Below are 19,281 nucleotides of genomic sequence, written 5' to 3' on the forward strand. Positions count from 1 at the left end.
AACAAATTTCTAAGACTACACTCTTAATTCAGGTGTTAAGAGAACTCAATACATCTTGCAATATTTTGAAGATTTTATTTATTTATTTGACAGAGAGACACAGTGAGAGAGGGAACACAAGCAGGGGGAGTGGGAGAGGGAGAAGCAGGCTTCCCGCTGAGCAGGGAGCCCGACATGGGGCTCGATCCCAGGACCCTGGGACCATGACCTGAGCCAAAGGCAGACGCTTAACGACTGAGCCACCCAGGCACCACTTCTTGCAATATTTTGAACAACAAATATTTTGATGCAGTGAGAAGGCCACTTTAAACAATGAAAGGTTATTAGTTAACTAAATCATTTGTATTTCCCTGATGGCTAGTGATGTTGAACACTTTTTCATGTATCTCTTAGTCATTTGTATGTCTTCTATGGAGAAGTGTCTATTCATCTCTTCTGCCCATTTTTTGACTTGATTATTTGTTTTTGGGTGTTGAGTTTGAGAAGTTCTTTCTAGATCTTGGATACCAGCCCTTGATCAGAAATGTCATTTGCAAATATCTTCCCCCATTCCATAGGTTGCCTCTCAGTTCTGTTGACTGTTTCCTTTGCTGTGCAGAACCTTTTTTATCTTGATGAAGTCCCAAATGTTCATTTTTGCTTTTGTTTCCCTTGCCTTTGGAGACATGTCTTGTCTGTTGCTGTGGCTGATGTCGAAGAGGTTGCTGCCTGTGTTCTCCTCTAGGATCTTGATGGATTCCTGTCTCACATTGAGGTCTTTCACCCATTTTGAGTTTATCTTTGTGCATGGTGTAAGCAAATGGTCCAGTTTCATTCTTCCACATGTGGCTGTCCAGTTTTCCCAGCACCATTATTGAAGAGACTGTCTTTTTTCCATTGGATGTTCTTTCCTGCTTTGTCAAAGATTAGTTGACCATAGAGTTGAGAGTCCATTACTGGAGTCTCTATTCTGTTCCATTGGTCTATGTGTCTATTTTTGTGCCAATACCATGCTGTCCTGATGATCACAGCTTTGTAATATAGCTTGAAGGCAGGCATTGTGATGCCCCCAGCTTTGGTTTTTTTTTTTCAACATTCCCCTGGCGATTCGGGGACTTTTCTGGTTCCATACAAATTTTAGGATTGTTTATTCCAGTTCTGTGAAAAATGTCAGTGGTATTTTATTTTAAGATTTTATTTATTTATTTGAGAGAGAGAGAATGAGAGACAGAGAGCATGAGAGGGAGGAGGGTCAGAGGGAGAAGCAGACTCCCTGCTGAGCAGGAAGCCCGATGCAGGACTCAATCCCGGGACTCCAGGATCATGACCTGAGCTGAAGGCAGTTGCTTAACCAACTGAGCCACCCAGGTGCCCCATGTCAGTGGTATTTTGAAAGGGATTGTATTGAAAGTGTAGCTTGCCCTGCACAGCATAGACATTTGCACAATGTTTATTCTTCCAGTCCATGAGCATGCAATGTTTTTGCATCTCTTTGTGTCTTCCTCCACTTCCTTCATAAGTGTTTTGTAGTTTCTAGATTATAGATCCTTTACCTCTTTGGTTAGGTTTATTCCTAGGTATTTTATGGTTTTTGGTGCTATTGTAAATGGAATTGATTCCTTAATTTCTCTTTCTTCAGTTACATTGTTAGTGTATAGAAATTCAACTGATTTCTGTGCATTGATTTTGTATCCTGCTATGTTCCTGAATTGCTGTATGAGTTCTAGTAATTTGGGAGTGGAGTCTTTTGGGCTTCCCACATAAAGTATCATATTATCTGTGAAGAGAGAGATTTTGACTTCTTCTTTGCCAATCTGAATGCCTTTTATTTCTTTTTGTTGTCTGATTGCTGAGGCTAGGACTTGTAGTACTATGTTGAACAATAATGGTGAGAGTGGGCATCCCTGTCATGTTTCTGACCTTAAGGGAAAAGCTCACAATGAGATACCACCTTACACCAGTTAGAATGTCAAAAATTAACAAGACAGGAAACAACAAGTGTTGGCGAGGATGTGGAGAAAGGAGAACCCGCTTATGCTGTTGGTGGGAATGCAAGCTGGTACAGCCACTCTGGAAAACAATATGGAGGTTCTTTAAGAAGTTAAAAATAAAGCTATCCTATGACCCAGCAATTTCACTACTAGGTATTTATCCCAAAGATACAGATGTAGTGAAAAGAAGGGGCACATGCACCCAGATGTTCATTGCAGCAATGTCCACAATAGCCAAAGTGTGGAAGGAGCTGAGATGTCCTTCAGTGGATGAATGGATAAAGAAGATGTGGTTCATAAATACAATGGAATATTACTTAGCCATCAGAAAGAATGAATACCTACCATTTGCATCGACATGGATGGAACTGGAGGGGATTATCCTAAGTGAAATAAGTCAAGTAGAGAAAGACAATTATCATATGGTTTCATTCATATGTGGAATATAAGGAATAGTGCAGAGGACCACAGGGGAAGGGCGGGGGGAAACTGAATAGGAAGAAATCAGAGAGGGAGATAAACCATGAGAGACTCTGGACTCCAGGAAACAAACTGAGGGTGACAGAAGGGAGGAGGGTGGGAGGATAGGGTAACTCGGTGATGGGTACTGAGGAAGGCATGTGTTGTGGTGAGCACTCAGTGTTATACACAACTAATGATACACAACTACATCAAAAACTAATGATGTACTATATGTTGGCTAACTGAACAGATAAAAAAAATTTCTTAAATAAAAAAATTTTAAAAATGAATAATTAAGAAGTTAACTCATAACAATATTTAAAAAAACACAGATTCAGCAGATTCTGGGAAGATGGCAGAGTAGGAAGCTCCAATTTATCTCCCCACCTAGACAACAATTACACTGGCAGAATCTGACTGAAAGAACTGTTTTGGAACCCTGGAGTCTATTGAAAGCTTGGAAATTCCAAGGGAAGATTTGGACTGTAAATTGTAGTTAATTTTAATCAATTCCAGCTTTTAGCACACTAGCACCTACCATCCTCTATTCCTAGCACTATTGTAGCATCTGTGCACATGTTCCTGGGGGAGCTGGCTGGGCTAAAGGAATCCTGTCCTCCAAATATTGGGCACCCGTATTCTGATTGCTTATTGCTGCTTCTTTCACAAACAGGAAAGTAGAGCCCATTCAAAGGAAGAAAATAAGTCAATAGATGCTGTCCCTGAGTAAGACCTGATGATAGATCTGTTACACAAAGACTCTAAAACTACTTTCTTAAAGATGGTCAAAGAACTAAAGGAAGACATGGAGAAAGTCAGGAAAACAATGTATAAACATAATGGAAATTATCAGTAAAGAGGTAGAAAATATAAAGGGACACTAAAAGAAATTCTAGAACTATTAAGTATAATAACTGAAGTGAAAAATTCACTGGAGGGATTCAAAGGCAATTTTGAGTAGGCAGAAGAAAGAATCAGGAAACAAAAAGATAGTATAATGGAAATTACTGAGCCCATGAAACAGAAAGAAAAAAGATTAAAGAAAAGTGGATGGAGTCTGTGAAACCTGTGGGACACTATCAAGTGGATGAACATGCATTGTTAGGGTCTCAGAAAAAAGAGTGATAAAGGAACAGAGAGAATAGTTGAAGAAATGATGACTAAAAACTTCCCAAATTCAATGAAAGACATGCATATGAACAATCAAGAAGCCCAATGAACTCCAAACAAGATGAACCCACACCAAGATGCATTAAAATCAAACTTTCTGAAACCAAAGACAAAGAGAGAATCTTAAAGAAGAGACATGGGATCCTCAATAAGATCATAAACAAATTTCTAATTACAAACCTCGTAGGTCACAAAGCAGTGGGCCAGGGTGCCTGGGTGGCTCAGTCAGTTAAGCATCTGCCTTCAGCTCAGGTCATGATCCCAGAGTCCTGGGATCAAGCCCCCGCATTGAGCAACCTGTTCAGTGGGGAGTCTGCTTCTCCCTCTCCCTCTACCCCTCCCCCCTCAACTCATGCTCTCTCTCTCTTTCTCCCCCTCAAATAAATAAATAAAATCTTAAAAAAAAGAAGAAAGCAGTAGGCCAAAATATTAAAAGTGCTAAGTTTTTGCTAAGTGCAAAATTTAAGAGAGTTCATTAATACTAGATCTGCCCTACAAGAAATGCTAAAGAGAGTCCTGCATGGTGAAATAAAAGGACAGTAGTGTATAACTCAAAGCAGTATGAAGAAATAAAGATCTCAATTAAGGAAAATATATGGGCAATTATTATTAATAAGAGCAAATATTATTGTAACAAAAGTTTGTAACTTGACTTTTTCTAAATGATTTAATAAAATAATACACATATTATTATAACTTTAGGTTTTTTTACTCCACATTTTATCCTCTACATAATTGAAGAGACTAATTCATTTGAAAGAATTATTATTTCATGTTTTTGTTCATACAATGTATAAAGATATAATTTTGTGACATCAACAAACAAAAGGGGTAGGGACAGAGCTATAAAGGAGCAGTTTTTGTGTGTTATTCAAGTTATGCTGGTATAAATACAAATTAGAGTGTTACACATTTAAGATGTTAAATATAATCACCATGGTGATTATATTTAACATAAATATGTATAGAACATGGACAAAAGGATATGAGAAAGGAATTTAAACATTTCACTGTAAAAAATCAACTAAATGCAAAAGAAGACTGTAATGCAAGAAATGAGGGACAAAACAGCAATAGGGCATATAGAAAACAGCAAAAGGAAAGAAGTTAGTCCCTTCTTATTAGGAATTACTTCAAATGTATATGATTAAAGTCTCAAATCAGAAGACAGAGATTGGCAGAATTATTAAATACACATGATCCAGGAGCATCTGGGTGACTCAGTCTGTTAAGTGTCTGGCTCCTGATTTCAGCTCAGATCATGATCTCAGCATTGTGGGATTGAGCCCCGCACTGGGCTTCACATCGGGCATGGAGTTTGCTTGAGATTCTCTCTTTCCCTCTCCCTGTCCCCTCCCCCAACTCGCACTCTCCCTCTTAAAAAAAAACAACACAAAAAACAAAAAACACGTGATCCAACTATGTGCTGTCTACAAGGTACTAACTTTAGATCCAAGGATACAAATACATTGAAAGTAAAAGGATGGAAAAAGATATCCCATGCAAATAGTTACCAAAAGGGCAGGCTAACTATACTAATATCAGACTAAATAGACTTAAAAAAATACAAGAGACAAGGAAGGACATGATATATTGGTAAAAGTTTCAGTGCAGAAAAAAAATACAATTATAAATATCTATGCATCTAATAACATATCATAAAATATATGGTGCAAAAAATTGATAGAATTGAAGGGAGAAATAGTTCTACAATGATAGTTCAATACCTCAATACCCACTCTTAGTGACTGATAGAAAACCAGACGGAAGATAAGTAAATTGAGGACTTGAAAACACAGCCAACCAACTAGATTTAGCAAACATACAGAACACTCTACCCAACAACAGCATATATATTCTTTCCTTTTTAATTTTATTTATTTTATTTTTTATTATGTTCAGTTAGCCAACATATAGTACATCATTAGTTTTTGATGTAGTAGTGCACATGGGACATTTTCCAGGATGGAACATATGTTAGGCCATAAATTGTCTCCATGTATCTAAAAAGATATCATACTCAATACTATTCAATCACAATGTGAAGAAGTTAAAAATGAAAAAATAAAATAAAATAAAAATAAAACTAGAAAATTCATAAATTTATAGAAATTTAACAACACCTTTTAAACAAGGGATCAAAGAAGAAATCACAAAGAATGTCAGAAAATATATAGAGATGAATGAAAATTAAAACAAAACATACCAAACTTATATGGCTCAGTGGAAACATTGCTTAAAGTGCAAATTATAGCTTTAAACACTTACCTAAAAAATAATATATCAAATCCATCATCTAACTTTACAACTCAAGGAAACAGAAAAAGATGAAACTAAACACACAGCTAGCAGAAGGAAGGAAATAATAAGAGCAAAACAGAGATAAATGAAATAGAGAAGAGAAAAACAATGAAGAACATCAATGAAACCAAAAGTTGGTTCTTTGAAAAGATCAACAAAATTGACAAACCTCTAGCTAAACAGACTAAGGGGGCGGGGGGGAGGGCAAGGTCCAATGCTTCACAACATTGGATTTGGCAGTGATTTCTTAAATATGACACCAAAAGCAAAAAAAGAAAAAATAGACAAATTGGACTTCATGAAAATTTAAAAATCTGTGCCTCAAAAAAACACTATCAACAAAGTAAAAATGCAACACACAGAATGGGAGAAAGAAATTACAAATTATATATCCCATAAGACATTAGTATCTGGGACTTATAGAGAACATCTAAAATTCAACAACAAAAAACAACAGCCTGATTAAAAAATGGGTAAAGGACTTGAATAGACATTTCTTCAAAGAATATAAACAAATGGCCAATAAGCAAGAAAAGATGCAAATCAAAACTACAATGAAATACCACTTTGCATTCATCATGAGATGCTTTCTCAGCACCTTTTGAAATGATCATGTGATTTTAACCTTTTATTCTATTAAGATAGTAGATCACATTTATTGATTTATATTTGTTGAACTATCCTTGCATCTCAAGGATGAATCCCACTTGATATGGGTGTATGATGCTTGAACTGCACTGTTGAATTCAGTTTGGTAGTATTTTGTTGAGAATATTTGCATCTATATTCATCACGGATATTGGTCTGTAGTTTCCTTTTATTGTAGTGTCCTTATCTGGGCTTTGGTATGAGAATAATGTTGACTTTGTAAAATGAGTTTGAAAGTGTTCTCTTCAATTTTTTGGCAGATTTTAGGAATATTGGCATTAATTCTTTAAATATTTGGTAGAATTCACCACTGAAATCATCTGGTCCTGGGCTTTTATTTCTTAGAGAAGGTTTGATTACTACTACAATTTCCTTAATCATTATTGGTCTGTTCGGATTTTATATAGCCAGAAGTGGAATTTCTAGAGCATATGATAATTCTATTTTGGGGGGCACTGATATAAAGTTTACCACATCAGTATCTTTTTAAAATTGTTAAGACTTGTTTTGTGACCTAACATGTCATCTGAACATGTCATCTAACATATTCCTTGTGTGATTGAATAGAATGTATATTCTTCTGCTGTTAGGTTAAAAGTTCTGTTTGTGGGCGCCTGGGTGGCTCAGTTGGTTAAGCGACTGCCTTCGGCTCAGGTCATGATCCTGGAGTCCCTGGATCGAGTCCCGCATTAGGCTCCCTGCTCAGCGGGGAGTCTGCTTCTCCCTCTGACCCTCCCCCCTCTCATGTGCTCTCTCTCTCTTAGTCTCTCTCTCTCAAGTAAATAAATAAAATCTTAAATAAAAAAAAAGTTCTGTTTGTTAGGTCCATTTGATATATAGTGCTGGTCACATTCACTCTTTATTGATTTTCTGTCTGGATGTTCTATCCATTATTGAGGTTTCCTGTTATTATTGTATCAGTTTCTCCTTTCAGATCTATTGATCTTTGCTCATATACTTAGGTGTTCTGATGTTGGGTGCATATATATTTACAATTGTTATATCCTCCTATTGAATTGACACTTTTTATCATTAGTGTCTCCCAACAGTTTTAATTAGTTTACTTTGTCTGATAAAGTATAGTCATCCCTGCTTTCTTTTGCTTACCATTTGTATAAAATATGTTTCCATAACTTCACTTTCAGCCAATGTGTATCCTTGAATCTAAAATGAGTTTTTTGTAGACATATCATAGTTGGATCTTTTTTTTCCATTTTCTCTTTTTTCCTTTTTTTTTAAAAAATTTAAATTCAATTAGCCAAGGTATAGTTAGTTTTTGATATAATGTTCAATGATTCATTAGTTGACTATAACACCCAGTGCTCATATCATGTGCCCTCTTTAATTCCAATAACCCATGTGCCCCATCCCCCCACCCACCTCCCTTTCCACAACCCTAAGTTTATTTCCCAGAGTCAAGAGTCTCATATGGTTTGTCTCTGTCTCTGATTTTTTCCCATTCAGTTTTCCCTCCCTTCCCCTATTGTCCTCTGCACTATTCCTTATGTTCCATGTATGAGTGAGGTGGTCCTAAGAGGAAAATACATAGCCATCCAAGCCTCTCTCAAAAAATTCCAAATGCATGAGTTAACCTTACACCTAAAGGACCTAGACAAAGAACAGCAAATAAAGCCTAAACCAAGCAGGAGAGGAGAAATAATAAAGATTAGAGCAGAAATCAATGAAGTAGAAACAAGAAAAACAGTGAAACAGATCAATGAAATTAGAAGCTGGTTCTTTGAAAGAATTAATAAGATCATAGTTAGATCTTAATTATTTATCCATTCAGCCTGTTTCTTTTCTTGGGAAGAGTTTGGTCTGCTGAGACTTACTGATAGGGAAGGATTTATTATTGCCATTTTGTTAACTGTTTTTTGTTTGTCTTATAGTTCTTTTATCCTTCTTTTTCTCTCTTGCTGTATTCCTTTGTGTGTCATTGTTGTTGCTTTTTGATTGATGATTGATAGGTGTTAATTCCTTTTCCTTTTCTTTAATGTAACTTATTTTCTTTGTGGTTACCAAGGGGCTTACACAAAAGTTTTATAACAGTCTCTTTTAAGCTCTTTTTAACAACTTAAATTCTCTGCTTTTCTCTCTTTTTCTTCCACATTATATGCTATTTATGTCACAGTTTATATCTATCTATCTTGTATTATACATCCATTAACATAATTTAGTTATAGTTGTTTAAATACTTTTTTCTTTTAACTTTTATAGTACAATTAAAAGCAATTTACCCACCACCAATATAGTAAAACATTTCTGGTTTTATCTATGAATTTATGTTTATCAGTGAGCTTCATATTTTGTTAGGCTCTCATATTGTGCAGTGTCTTTTCATTTAACTTGACAAACTCTTTTTAGCATTTTTTTGTAAGACTGTTCTAGTGGTGATAAACTCCCTCAGAAAGTCTTTATCTCCCCTATATTCTTGAAGTACACATTTGCTGGGTATAGTACTCTTAGTTGGCAATTTTTGTCTTTCAGCCCTTTGACTATATCATCCCACTTATAGCCTGTTTCTGCTGAACAATTTTCTAATCATTAATGGGGGTTCTCTTGTATGTAACAAGTCACTTTTCTCTTGCTACTCGCAAAATTTTCTGTCTTTAACTTTTTATAATTTGATTATGTGTCTTTAACTTTTTATAATTTGATTATGTGTCTCAGTGTGGGTTTCTTTGGATGCACCTTTTATTTTTTTACTGCTTTTGATCTTCTAGATCTGATGTCTATGTCTTTCCCCAGTTTTGCAGTTTTTATCCATGTTTTTTTTTTATTAAGCTTTCTGCTCCTTTCTCTCTCTCTTCCTTCTTAGATTTCCATAATGCATATATTTGTCTTCCTGATAGTGTCCCTTATGATTCTTATGCTATCTTCACTTTTTTCATTGCTTTTCCTTTTTCTCTGATTAGAGGATTTCCAGTGACCTGTCTTTGAGGTTTCTCACCGTTTCTTCTGCTTGATGTAGTCCACTGTTGAATTCCTCTATTGAATTTTTCAGTTCAGTTGTTGGATCCTTCAGATACATGATTTCTGTTTGATACTTTTATGCATTTTCTCTTTGTTGAAATTCTCATTTAGTTCACGCATTGCTCTCCTGAACTTGGTTAGCATACTTACAATCATTGCTTTGAATTCTCTGTCAGATAAATCACCTATCTCATTAGGGTCTTTTTCTAGACATTTACCTTGCTCTTTTGTTTAGAATATATTTCACTGTCTCTTCATTTTTCCTGACACTCTATATTGGATTGTGCACATTAAATAAAAAAACCAACTCTCCCAGCCTAGACAAGTTGGCCTCATGTAGGAGAAGAAATCACGTGGCTAGGGATCCTCCAAACCTTTTAAAACTTTGTGCTTGTCCAAACCATCACTTATGTTAGTGACCCTAGGAGATTAGGGTGTATCAAATCCCATCAGTGCCCTGAAAGCTGAGGAAGTGCCCACAAGCCCATTCAGGCTCCTGGAAGATTACTAATTGCCTGCCCCATTAGTTCCCAGATGCAGATTAGTTTGAAGTTCAACTTTTGTTGGAATGTTAGATATGTAATCTAGCCCCTTCTGGCAAGAAACTGGGAGCTGGGTATGTTGGCCTACTTGCTTTGTGCTGAGCCATCCTGTCAGCCCCCAGAGCTAGGAGATTTGGGAACCAGTCTCTTGGGTGGCAGCCATAAAAATTGAGGAGCTACATGTATGGTTTAAACCTTTCAGTGCTCACGGAGAAGCTGGGAGTTGGGGAGTCCCTCCTGAATGTAAGACACTGTGTTGTGGGTGGGGTTTACAGAGTGAATGCGTTCCAGCTTACCCTATCCTTTTTGATGTATTTCCTCAATTGTATGATGTGTAGGAATCTCCCAATTCATTTCTGGATTTCTCTGAGGGAAATGATCCTTGTGTAACTGTTTATTCAGTGTATCCATGGAAGGAGGGAAAGTCAGGAGCCTCCTATTCCACCATCTTGCTCTCCAGTAGTTTCAAAGAACAGTAAAGACACTCTTGTCTTAGATTTTGAGAGTAAGGCTGCTCTTATTATCATATCACTTCCCCTCAAAAATGTATTTCTCTCTCTGAAATCCACTGGCTGAGTCAACAGTATCAATATCAATACCTGCCAGGATTCCTACCTATCACCTTCCACTACTTGCCTTTTACCTCTCCCCCCAAGTAATCATGCTACTCACATCTCAGATATTAATCGTGTCTTACCTCTAGAAGATTTTTGGTGATACTTAAATTCTCAATGAACACATCCCCAGAGGTAGCAGTCTCCTCTCCTGTCAATATTTCGAAGGTAGTAGTTTTTCCAGCTCCATTTAATCCAAGCAGTCCAAAACATTCCTCCTTTTGGATTCCAAGGGAGATATTTCTGACAGCCAAAACAGCTGGACATGTAAAATATATCTTAAAAAATACAGAAAACACAATATAGCAAAGGATATTTATAGGTTAAATTCAAAAAATACATCAGACCCCTATGGACCACTATGGACCTCAGACAGCTTCACAAAAACTCTTCTACTCTATTGGAATAATACACATAGATTCAGGAGACCACAGTGAGCCCTTGATGCTAATGACATGCTCTTTAATAGGAATGAAATCATAAGTTGGCCATTGAATAATATTACCTTTGTGAGTTCCTTAATAAGTACTGTGAAATTCAGCAATTCCTGAGGCTGCTCCAGGATTCTGTTTCTCTCATATTGTACATCATCATTTTCAGATTCCCCAGATAATTCTGTGGACACTATATCCTATATTTTCAAAAACAGCATCAGAGAGATGGATATCCCTTAGACATCTGGTCTAGATAACTGGTTGGCTTCAGGAAGGCTTAACTGGGGGATAATCTCAAAGATGTCAAAACAGAAAGTTCAAATCATTCCCAAAAGACTTCCTACATACATATCACACTGTCATTTATAAACATCCTCTATTTTCAAAGTTTAAAAACTATACTCCTATCCATGAGCAAGTAGCTTGTTCCTATCAAAATGGATACTTCATCAAAAACTGGAATCACAACAAACACTATAAATTATAACCAAATATTATTTGCTAATAATATTTATTTTATAAGATACCAATAGAGCTAAGAAGAGGGAAGATTAACTCTGTCTCTTCTGAGAGGAAGAGTGGAATCCAGGGACCATTTCATAGTAAATAAACAATTTAAAAAAAATAGGAGTTAATTGGGAGACTTATAATGGGGAAGGGAGAAAAAAGGGCAGGGCATTCCACGTGGTGGAAAGAATATGAAAGAATACTCTTAAGACTTGTCCATTACTCTTTTTTAATTTTAAACTTTCTGTTTTGAAAAAAATTTTATTTATAAACAAGTATAAGCACAGTATAATTCCAGTATGCATTTTAGCCTTCTAATGTTAACACCTTATTTAGTCATGGTACACTGGTCAAAATGAAGAAATTGACATTGGTTCAATTCTAGGAACTACAGATTTTACTGTGGTTTAGTGCAAAATATGTTGAATAATTTTAATGCCACTTTTAGTCTAAACTTTTAAAGCATAACATATATCCAGAGAAGTACATAAATCATAAATCTGCATCTTAATGACTTTTCACAAGGTGAAAATATTTGTGTAACTGCCTCTTTCTTTCTCTCTCTCTTAACGGAATTCTACTTTATATACTTTTCTGTGTCTGGCTTCTTTAGGACATATTATATTTGTGTTTTTATTCCATGCTGTTGCATATGAGTTATAGCCTATTTCTTCTCATTGCTATATTCTATTGTGAGAATAGACATTTCTTTTATTATGTCATGTTAGCCACCAAACAGTACATCATTAGTTTTTGATGTAGTGTTCCATGATTCATTATTTGCGTATAATACCCAGTGCTCATTACAACACGTGCCTTCCTTAATACCCATCACTGGGCTAACCCATCCCCACACCCTCCGCCCCTCTCAGATTGGTTCCCAGAGTCCATAGTTTTTCATGGTTTGTCTTCCCATCTGACTCCCCCCCTTCAATTTTCCCTTCCTTCCCCTAATGTCCATTATATGACTGACAGACATGTGGTCTGCTTCTTTCTCTTTTTTTTAATGGGCTCTATTATGAATAATGCTGTGTTAACATTCTTGTAAATGTCTTTTGGTGAACATGAGCGAGCATTTCTGTTGGATTTATACCTAGAATGGGAGGTTCTGGGTCTCAGTGTGTGCTCATTTTCTTTTTTTTTAAAGATTTATTTATTTATTTGAGAGAGCGAGAATGAGAGAGAGAGAGTAAATGAGAGGGGGGAGGGCTAGAGGGAGAAGCAGGCTCCTTGCTGAGCAGGGAGCCCGATGCGGGACTCGATCCAGGGACTCCAGGATCATGACCTGAGCCGAAGGCAGTCGCTTAACCAACTGAGCCACCCAGGCGCCCCAGTGTGTGCTCATTTTCATAAGCATATGAAGATAATACTTTAGAAGGTAATGCCAGGTAGTTTTCTAAAGGGTTATCAGTTTATATTCCCAACATCGGTGTTTGAGACTTCCAGTCATTCTGCAGCCTCAGCACTTAGTATTTTTATGAGTATGTTGTGGTGCCCGTCAGTGGCTTTAACTTGCATTTACTGATGACTACTAATGTGAATTTTTACATATATTTATTGGATATTTGGATATTCTTTTTTGTAAAGTCAGTGTCCCAAGTCTTTTGCCCATTTTCAAATTGGGTTGTCTGTCTTTTTCTTACTGAATTTGCAATTCAAAAATCTTTTTTCCACTTGGTGACTTGCCTTTTCACTCACTTCATGTCTTTTGATAATGATGCCCTCACCATCATGAAGGTATTTGCTATGTTTTTGTTCTAAAAGCTTTATTATTTTGCCTTTCACATTTAGATCTACAGAAAAGTTGTAAATCTACAAATGGAGTAAGACAGCAGTCAAGTTCATTATTCTCCATGTGGATATTCAACTGGATCAGCACAATTAATTGAAAAGAACATCCTTTCTCCACTGCATTATGTGTCAATGCTGTCATATATCAGGTGACCACATATTTGTGCATCTATTTCCAGACATTCTATTCCATTTGTTCTCGAATTTTAGCATGTACCAGAATCAGCTGGATGGCTTATAAAACACAAAATGTTGGGTTCCAACCCAAAAGCTTCTGATTCAGTAGGTCTGGGGTGGGGCCCAAGAACTTGCATTTCAAAAAAGAAAATTCCAAGCTACTACAAATAACCACACTTTAAGGAAAATTTTTTTTTCTAATATATTGTTTTATTTGTCTGTCTTAGTTGCTATAGTTTATTAAAAAATACCTACATATGGTAGTATTAGTCCACCACTTTTATTCTTCTTCAACATTTCCTTAGCTATCCTTGGCATTTTGCATTTCCATGCAAACTTTAGAATCAGCTGATCATTTTCCATACACAAACATGCATACACAAAAATACCCACTAGCATTTTGATTGGAATTGCTTTGATTCTTTGGATCAATTTGGGAGAAAACTGTCATTTTCCCAATATTGGGTTTTCCAAAGCAAGAACATGATATATTCCTTCATTTATATGTCTTGTTTAATCTCTCAATACTGTTTTGTACTTTTCCATATAAAGGTCTTGCATAAATTCTGTTAGATTTATTCCTAGATATTTTTTTCTTTTTATGTTATTCAAATAGCATCATTTTACATTTCACTTGTTTGTGGCTTATATACAGATATATAACTGATTTTTCTATACAGACTTTTTATTTAGCAATATTAATTTTAACATTTCATTCCTTTATCTATGTACACAATCCTGTCGTTTGTAAATAATGAATTCTAAAATTTTTTACAATTTTATGCCTATCATTTCTTTTTCTTGTCCTATTGCACTAAGACCTGTAGTAAACTGTTGTATAAAAATGGAATTGAAAAATGGAATAAAAGGGAATAAAAGGTATAGCATAGGCAATACAGTTAATGGTATTGCAATAGTGTTGTATGGTGACAGATGGTAGCTACACTTATGGTAGCAGAGCATAACATATAAACTTGTCAAATTACCATGTTGACACTTGAAACTAATGTAACATTTGTGCCAACTATACCTAAATTTAAAAAAATGGTACTAGCAGGCACTCTTGTCTTACTTGAGAACTCAGAAGGAAAGCTTTCAAGAATTTGCATTAATTATGTTATTTGGGGGCACCTGGGTGGCTCAGTCGGTTAAGCATCTGCCTTCAACTTGGGTCATGATCCCAGGGTTCTGGGATTGAGCCCTACATCGGGCTTCCTGCTCAGCAGAGAGCCGCTTCTCCCTCTCCCTCTGCTTGCCACTCCACCTGCTTGTGCTCTCTCTCTCTCTCTCTGTCACATAAATAAATAAAATCTTAAAAAAATAATTATGTTATTTGATGTAGTTTTTTTGTGGTTACTTTTTACCATATTAAGGAAGTTCCTTTCTGTTTTTGGTTTGCTGAAGAATTTTATAAGAAATTTAATTTTATCAAATCTTTTTTCTGAATCTCTCAGGATTATAATTGTTTTTCTGATTTTGCTTATTAATATAGTGAATTATGTTTTATTAGTATGGTGATTGATTTTAAAGTGTTACACTATCTGTTAACTAAATTGAATTTAAATAAAAAAATTTTTTAAAAAGTGTTACACTATCCTTACATTCCTATAATAAAACTTACCAGGTGATGAATTCAAACTAACATTTTTGTGAAGGATTTTTGCCTCTATGTCTGTAAGCATGATTCATCTGTAATTTTTCTGTTTTGTAACATTATTTATAGCTATTATTCTCAATGTTATTATGGCCTCACAAGACAGCAGGACAGAAAAATAAAGGTAAGAAAATAAATCAATGAAATAGAAAACAAAACATAGAGAAGTAAAAAATTCAAAAGTTGGTTCTTGAAAGAGATGAATAAAACTGGTTAAATCCCTAGCAAGAGTAATCAAGAAAACAAGGTTTGAGGGGGGCAGAAAAACCACAAACTACCAACAGATATTAAGAACAAAACAAAAGGATATTGTGAAAAGATTTTTGTCAATACATTTGATGGTTTAGATGAAACTGGCACATTACTTGAAAAGTACAAAATAAGAAAAGAATAGAAATAGAAATAATAGAAAACCTGCAGACTCCAAAGTCATATAATTTGAAACTCTTATTACAAACTTTACCCCAAAGAAAATCCCAAGTCCATATAATTTTGCCACTGAATTCCTCATTCCCACAACTCTTGATTGCCCTCAGAATGAAGTTCAGGATCCTTAGCATGACACATTAGAGGTCTTTCCTGCCTTGGCTCCTATCACTTTTTGCAGTCATCTTGTCCTGCCTGCCAACACCTGAACTTGCCTCCAGACATGCTGAATAGCTCCTTTAATGTTTTCCAATTCCTTGTCTGTGCATAAGTTGACCTCTATGCCTTGGACTCACTTTCTCAAGTGTCACCCAATGCCTAAAGCTTGGTTTGGTGACACCTAGATGCATTTCTAGCATTTTGAGTTTCTGTTTATTAGAGCACATATTTTTTGGATTGTATTTGTCTGAGCTTTGATTTGGTCCCTGTCCTGAAACCCTTTCTCTTGCATCTCTATGGAGGTCTCATTTACCCTCTCTTCCAAATCTGGGAATCTGTTTGTTCCTCCTAGACCCCTCCCAGGAATCTGAGTCCTGTCCAACATCTAGTGTGATACCAGGTACACAGTAGGTGCCTGAGACATATCTTCAGAATGTATGACCTCAGCCTTGAGTGTTGGACTTTGCTGGTGCTAACCAGCTGTTTTCTTGCTCATTTGACCTAACCCTCCAGTTCCTAGGCTCTTCCTACCCATTGAGAAATTCCCTACATAATCTTGCAGACTAATAGCTCAGCTGAATAGGAGACACTCTAAGATCTGGACACCAGGTGTTGGCTCTACTGATGACACCAGAGCTGGGCCTTTGCTCAGCATCTTCCCCACTTCTGGAGGCACATCTTGGATATTCCCTGCCTTTCATGCCTCCATTAGTGCTATCATTCACACCTTACTCATACACATTATCTTGATTACCTATGGAGTCAGACCTGTACTGGGAACTGTGAAGAAAGACCAGATTAGCATGGTAAGAATTTGGATTGGAAGTCTAAGCTTATGGGAGAGTCATGCAATTTCATCTATTTTGGTAACAGAGAGGCTCCTTTTTGCCTCAGAATATTCTTTCTTCTGAAATTACTTCATACAGTGGTTCTCAAAGCATGAAGGAGCAGCAGAAGCATCACTTGAGATGTATTACATATGCAAGTTCAGGCCCTACCTAAGGTCCACAAAATCAGCAACTCATGGGACAGACACCAGCAACTTGTATTTTAAGAAGACTTCCAGGAGAATCTGGTAAATGCCAGATTTTGAGAGCAACTGCTATAGAGCCTTACTATTAAATGTGCATTCTATGGGCTGGCAGAATCAATACCACCTGGGAGTTTGTTAAATATCCAGGGGCCAAATTAGGGTGCGTGAGCACTTTGGGGAGGGAATGGCCTTCTGATACAAGAGATGTTCAAAAGAAAGCTTTCTATTATAATCAAACTATAAAAAATATCGTGTTTTTTTGTTTTTTTAACTGAAAATTAATTACTTTTGTGTTTATATTTTATTTTTTTTATTTTTATTTTATTTTATATGTTATGTTAGTCACCATACAGTACATCATTAGTTTTTGTCCCCGGTGATGGGTATTAAGGAGGGCACGTATTGCATGGAGCACTGGGTGCTATATGAAAACAATGAATCATGGAACATTACATCAAAAATATCATATTTTGACTGGTGGAGGCCATAATGTTTAGAAACCACAAAGTTCAAATTAAGATGAAGATCTCTGATTCATATGGATCTCAATCAACATAGATTGATTTATATTCCTATATTCAATAATGGAGTTAGGCATGTGTAGAGACATGTTTTTGGTCTTAGAGATATCTCTAAGAGCCATAGCCAGCCACTTACCTTATTAAGTTTCTTGTAGATACCAAAGAAAATATAGCGAAACACAAAGGTTCTCACTTTCCATGAGGTGGTCTCCAACAGGAAAATCAAGAGGAAGAAAATAAATCCCGTAACAGCCATCGCAACTAAAAATCTTCCTATTGCATCTTTTTCCAAACTATATACATTCATCTGAGTTACTGATGTCAATAACAAAGAAAAAGATATAGGTTTACTTTAAAAAATTAATTCAATGAGAAAACTCTAAGAAGTCAACAAACTAGAAGTACTATAGAATCAAATAGAATGGTTATCAAATAAGCACAAAATACTATATTTAATGGTGTGTTTGATGACTTTGTATGTCATGCAAGATATCTTCAAGATCCTTTAAGATCCTTTAATTCCAGGAATTTTGTCTTGCTATTATAGTTCTAGGCATCCATTACCAACACGGTACCATATAGCCAGAACATTTGAGTAAATGCCTGTTCACACTAATCAGAGTACTGGGTAGCAACAGAGGCTCCCCTTGCCCCAAAATATGCGTCCTTTGAAAATACTTCAGATGGTGGTTCTGAAAGTGTGGAGCAGTGGCAGTAGAATCATCTGGAATATGCTACATATGCAAACACTCTCACCTATAAGGGAATACTAACATTTAAACTAAGTTGGAAGTGCTCAACAGCTGACATTTTTTCAATCACTTATGTGAAAAAGGTAATAATTACAAGGTTCTAAATTCATGGTTATGAAAATAATAGGCTCATCAGGAAGGTGAAGATGATCAACTCTCCCTTTTTCACTGTTAAAAAACTTTTTATTAACATACTATGTATATAGAAATTCACATACTTTTTTTTTACATACTATGTACATATATAGAAATTCACCCAAGTGTAGGACTCAATAAATTTTTACAAATTAAAAATACCTACATAGGGGCACCTGGGTGGCTCAGTTGGTTGGTGTCTTCCTTTTACCAGTTTGAGTGAAGGATAGAGGACTTTCTATGATTTATATCTCTTTAACATCTCCATTTATAATTTATAATTGTCTTAAATATTTCCTCTATATACATTGAGAACATTATCAGACAATGTTATTATTTTTGCTTTAACTGTCAAACTCAAGAGGAGACAATATATTGTACTCATTCATATTTTTACTCTTTTTTGTTCCAAAATTCCTCTTTTATCATTTCATTTATGTTTACAGAACTTTTGTTAGCCATTCTTTTAGAGTTTCTACTGGTGACAAATTCCTGTAGATTTGCTTCACTTAAAAATGTCATCATTTCCCCTTCATCCAGAAGGATATAGAATTTTCTAGGTATATAGAATTTTGAGTTGGCAGCTTTTTTATTTCAGCACTTGAAAATTATGTTGTGCTACTGCTCTGGCCTTCATGGTTTCTGATGAGAAATCTATAAATTAGGGGAATTGTTTCTCCTTTATAGATAATGTATTATTTTTCTGTATCTGCTTTCAAGATGTTTTTCTTTTTTTTAATTTAAATTTAATTTAATTTATTTTATTATGTTCAAGATGTTTTTGTTATTTTTGGTTTTCAAGGTTTGATGATGATGTCTCTTGGCATGACTTCTTTGGTTTTAACCTATTTGGAGTTTATTCAGTTTCTTGAATCTGTAGGTTTATATCTTTTTTATCTTTTTTATGTTTATTTTTTATTATGTCCCTTTAAATTGAGATATAATTGACATACAGATATTATATTAGGTTGAGTATATACCATAATGATTTGATATTGGCATGTTTTTTCTT

General features: G+C 35.6%; 1 protein-coding gene across 1 annotated transcript in view; it reads right to left on the bottom strand.

The window, feature by feature from the left end:
- Positions 1 to 19,281, bottom strand: part of LOC117999114 (ATP-binding cassette sub-family A member 3-like) — a 165,195-nt gene that overhangs the window by 11,379 nt on the left and 134,535 nt on the right. Inside the window, exons 23-26 of the mRNA XM_034988028.1 lie at positions 19,250 to 19,278; positions 17,519 to 17,689; positions 11,186 to 11,311; positions 10,764 to 10,958 (exon numbers count right to left, since the gene is read on the bottom strand). Of these exons, the coding sequence (XP_034843919.1) occupies positions 10,764 to 10,958; positions 11,186 to 11,311; positions 17,519 to 17,689; positions 19,250 to 19,278 (521 nt within the window). The remainder of the gene's footprint in view (positions 1 to 10,763; positions 10,959 to 11,185; positions 11,312 to 17,518; positions 17,690 to 19,249; positions 19,279 to 19,281) is intronic.

Source organism: Mirounga leonina, unplaced genomic scaffold, assembly GCF_011800145.1.
Source record: "Mirounga leonina isolate KUSES-001 unplaced genomic scaffold, KU_Mleo_1.0 Mir_448, whole genome shotgun sequence".
NCBI classification, from domain to species: Eukaryota; Metazoa; Chordata; class Mammalia; order Carnivora; family Phocidae; genus Mirounga; species Mirounga leonina.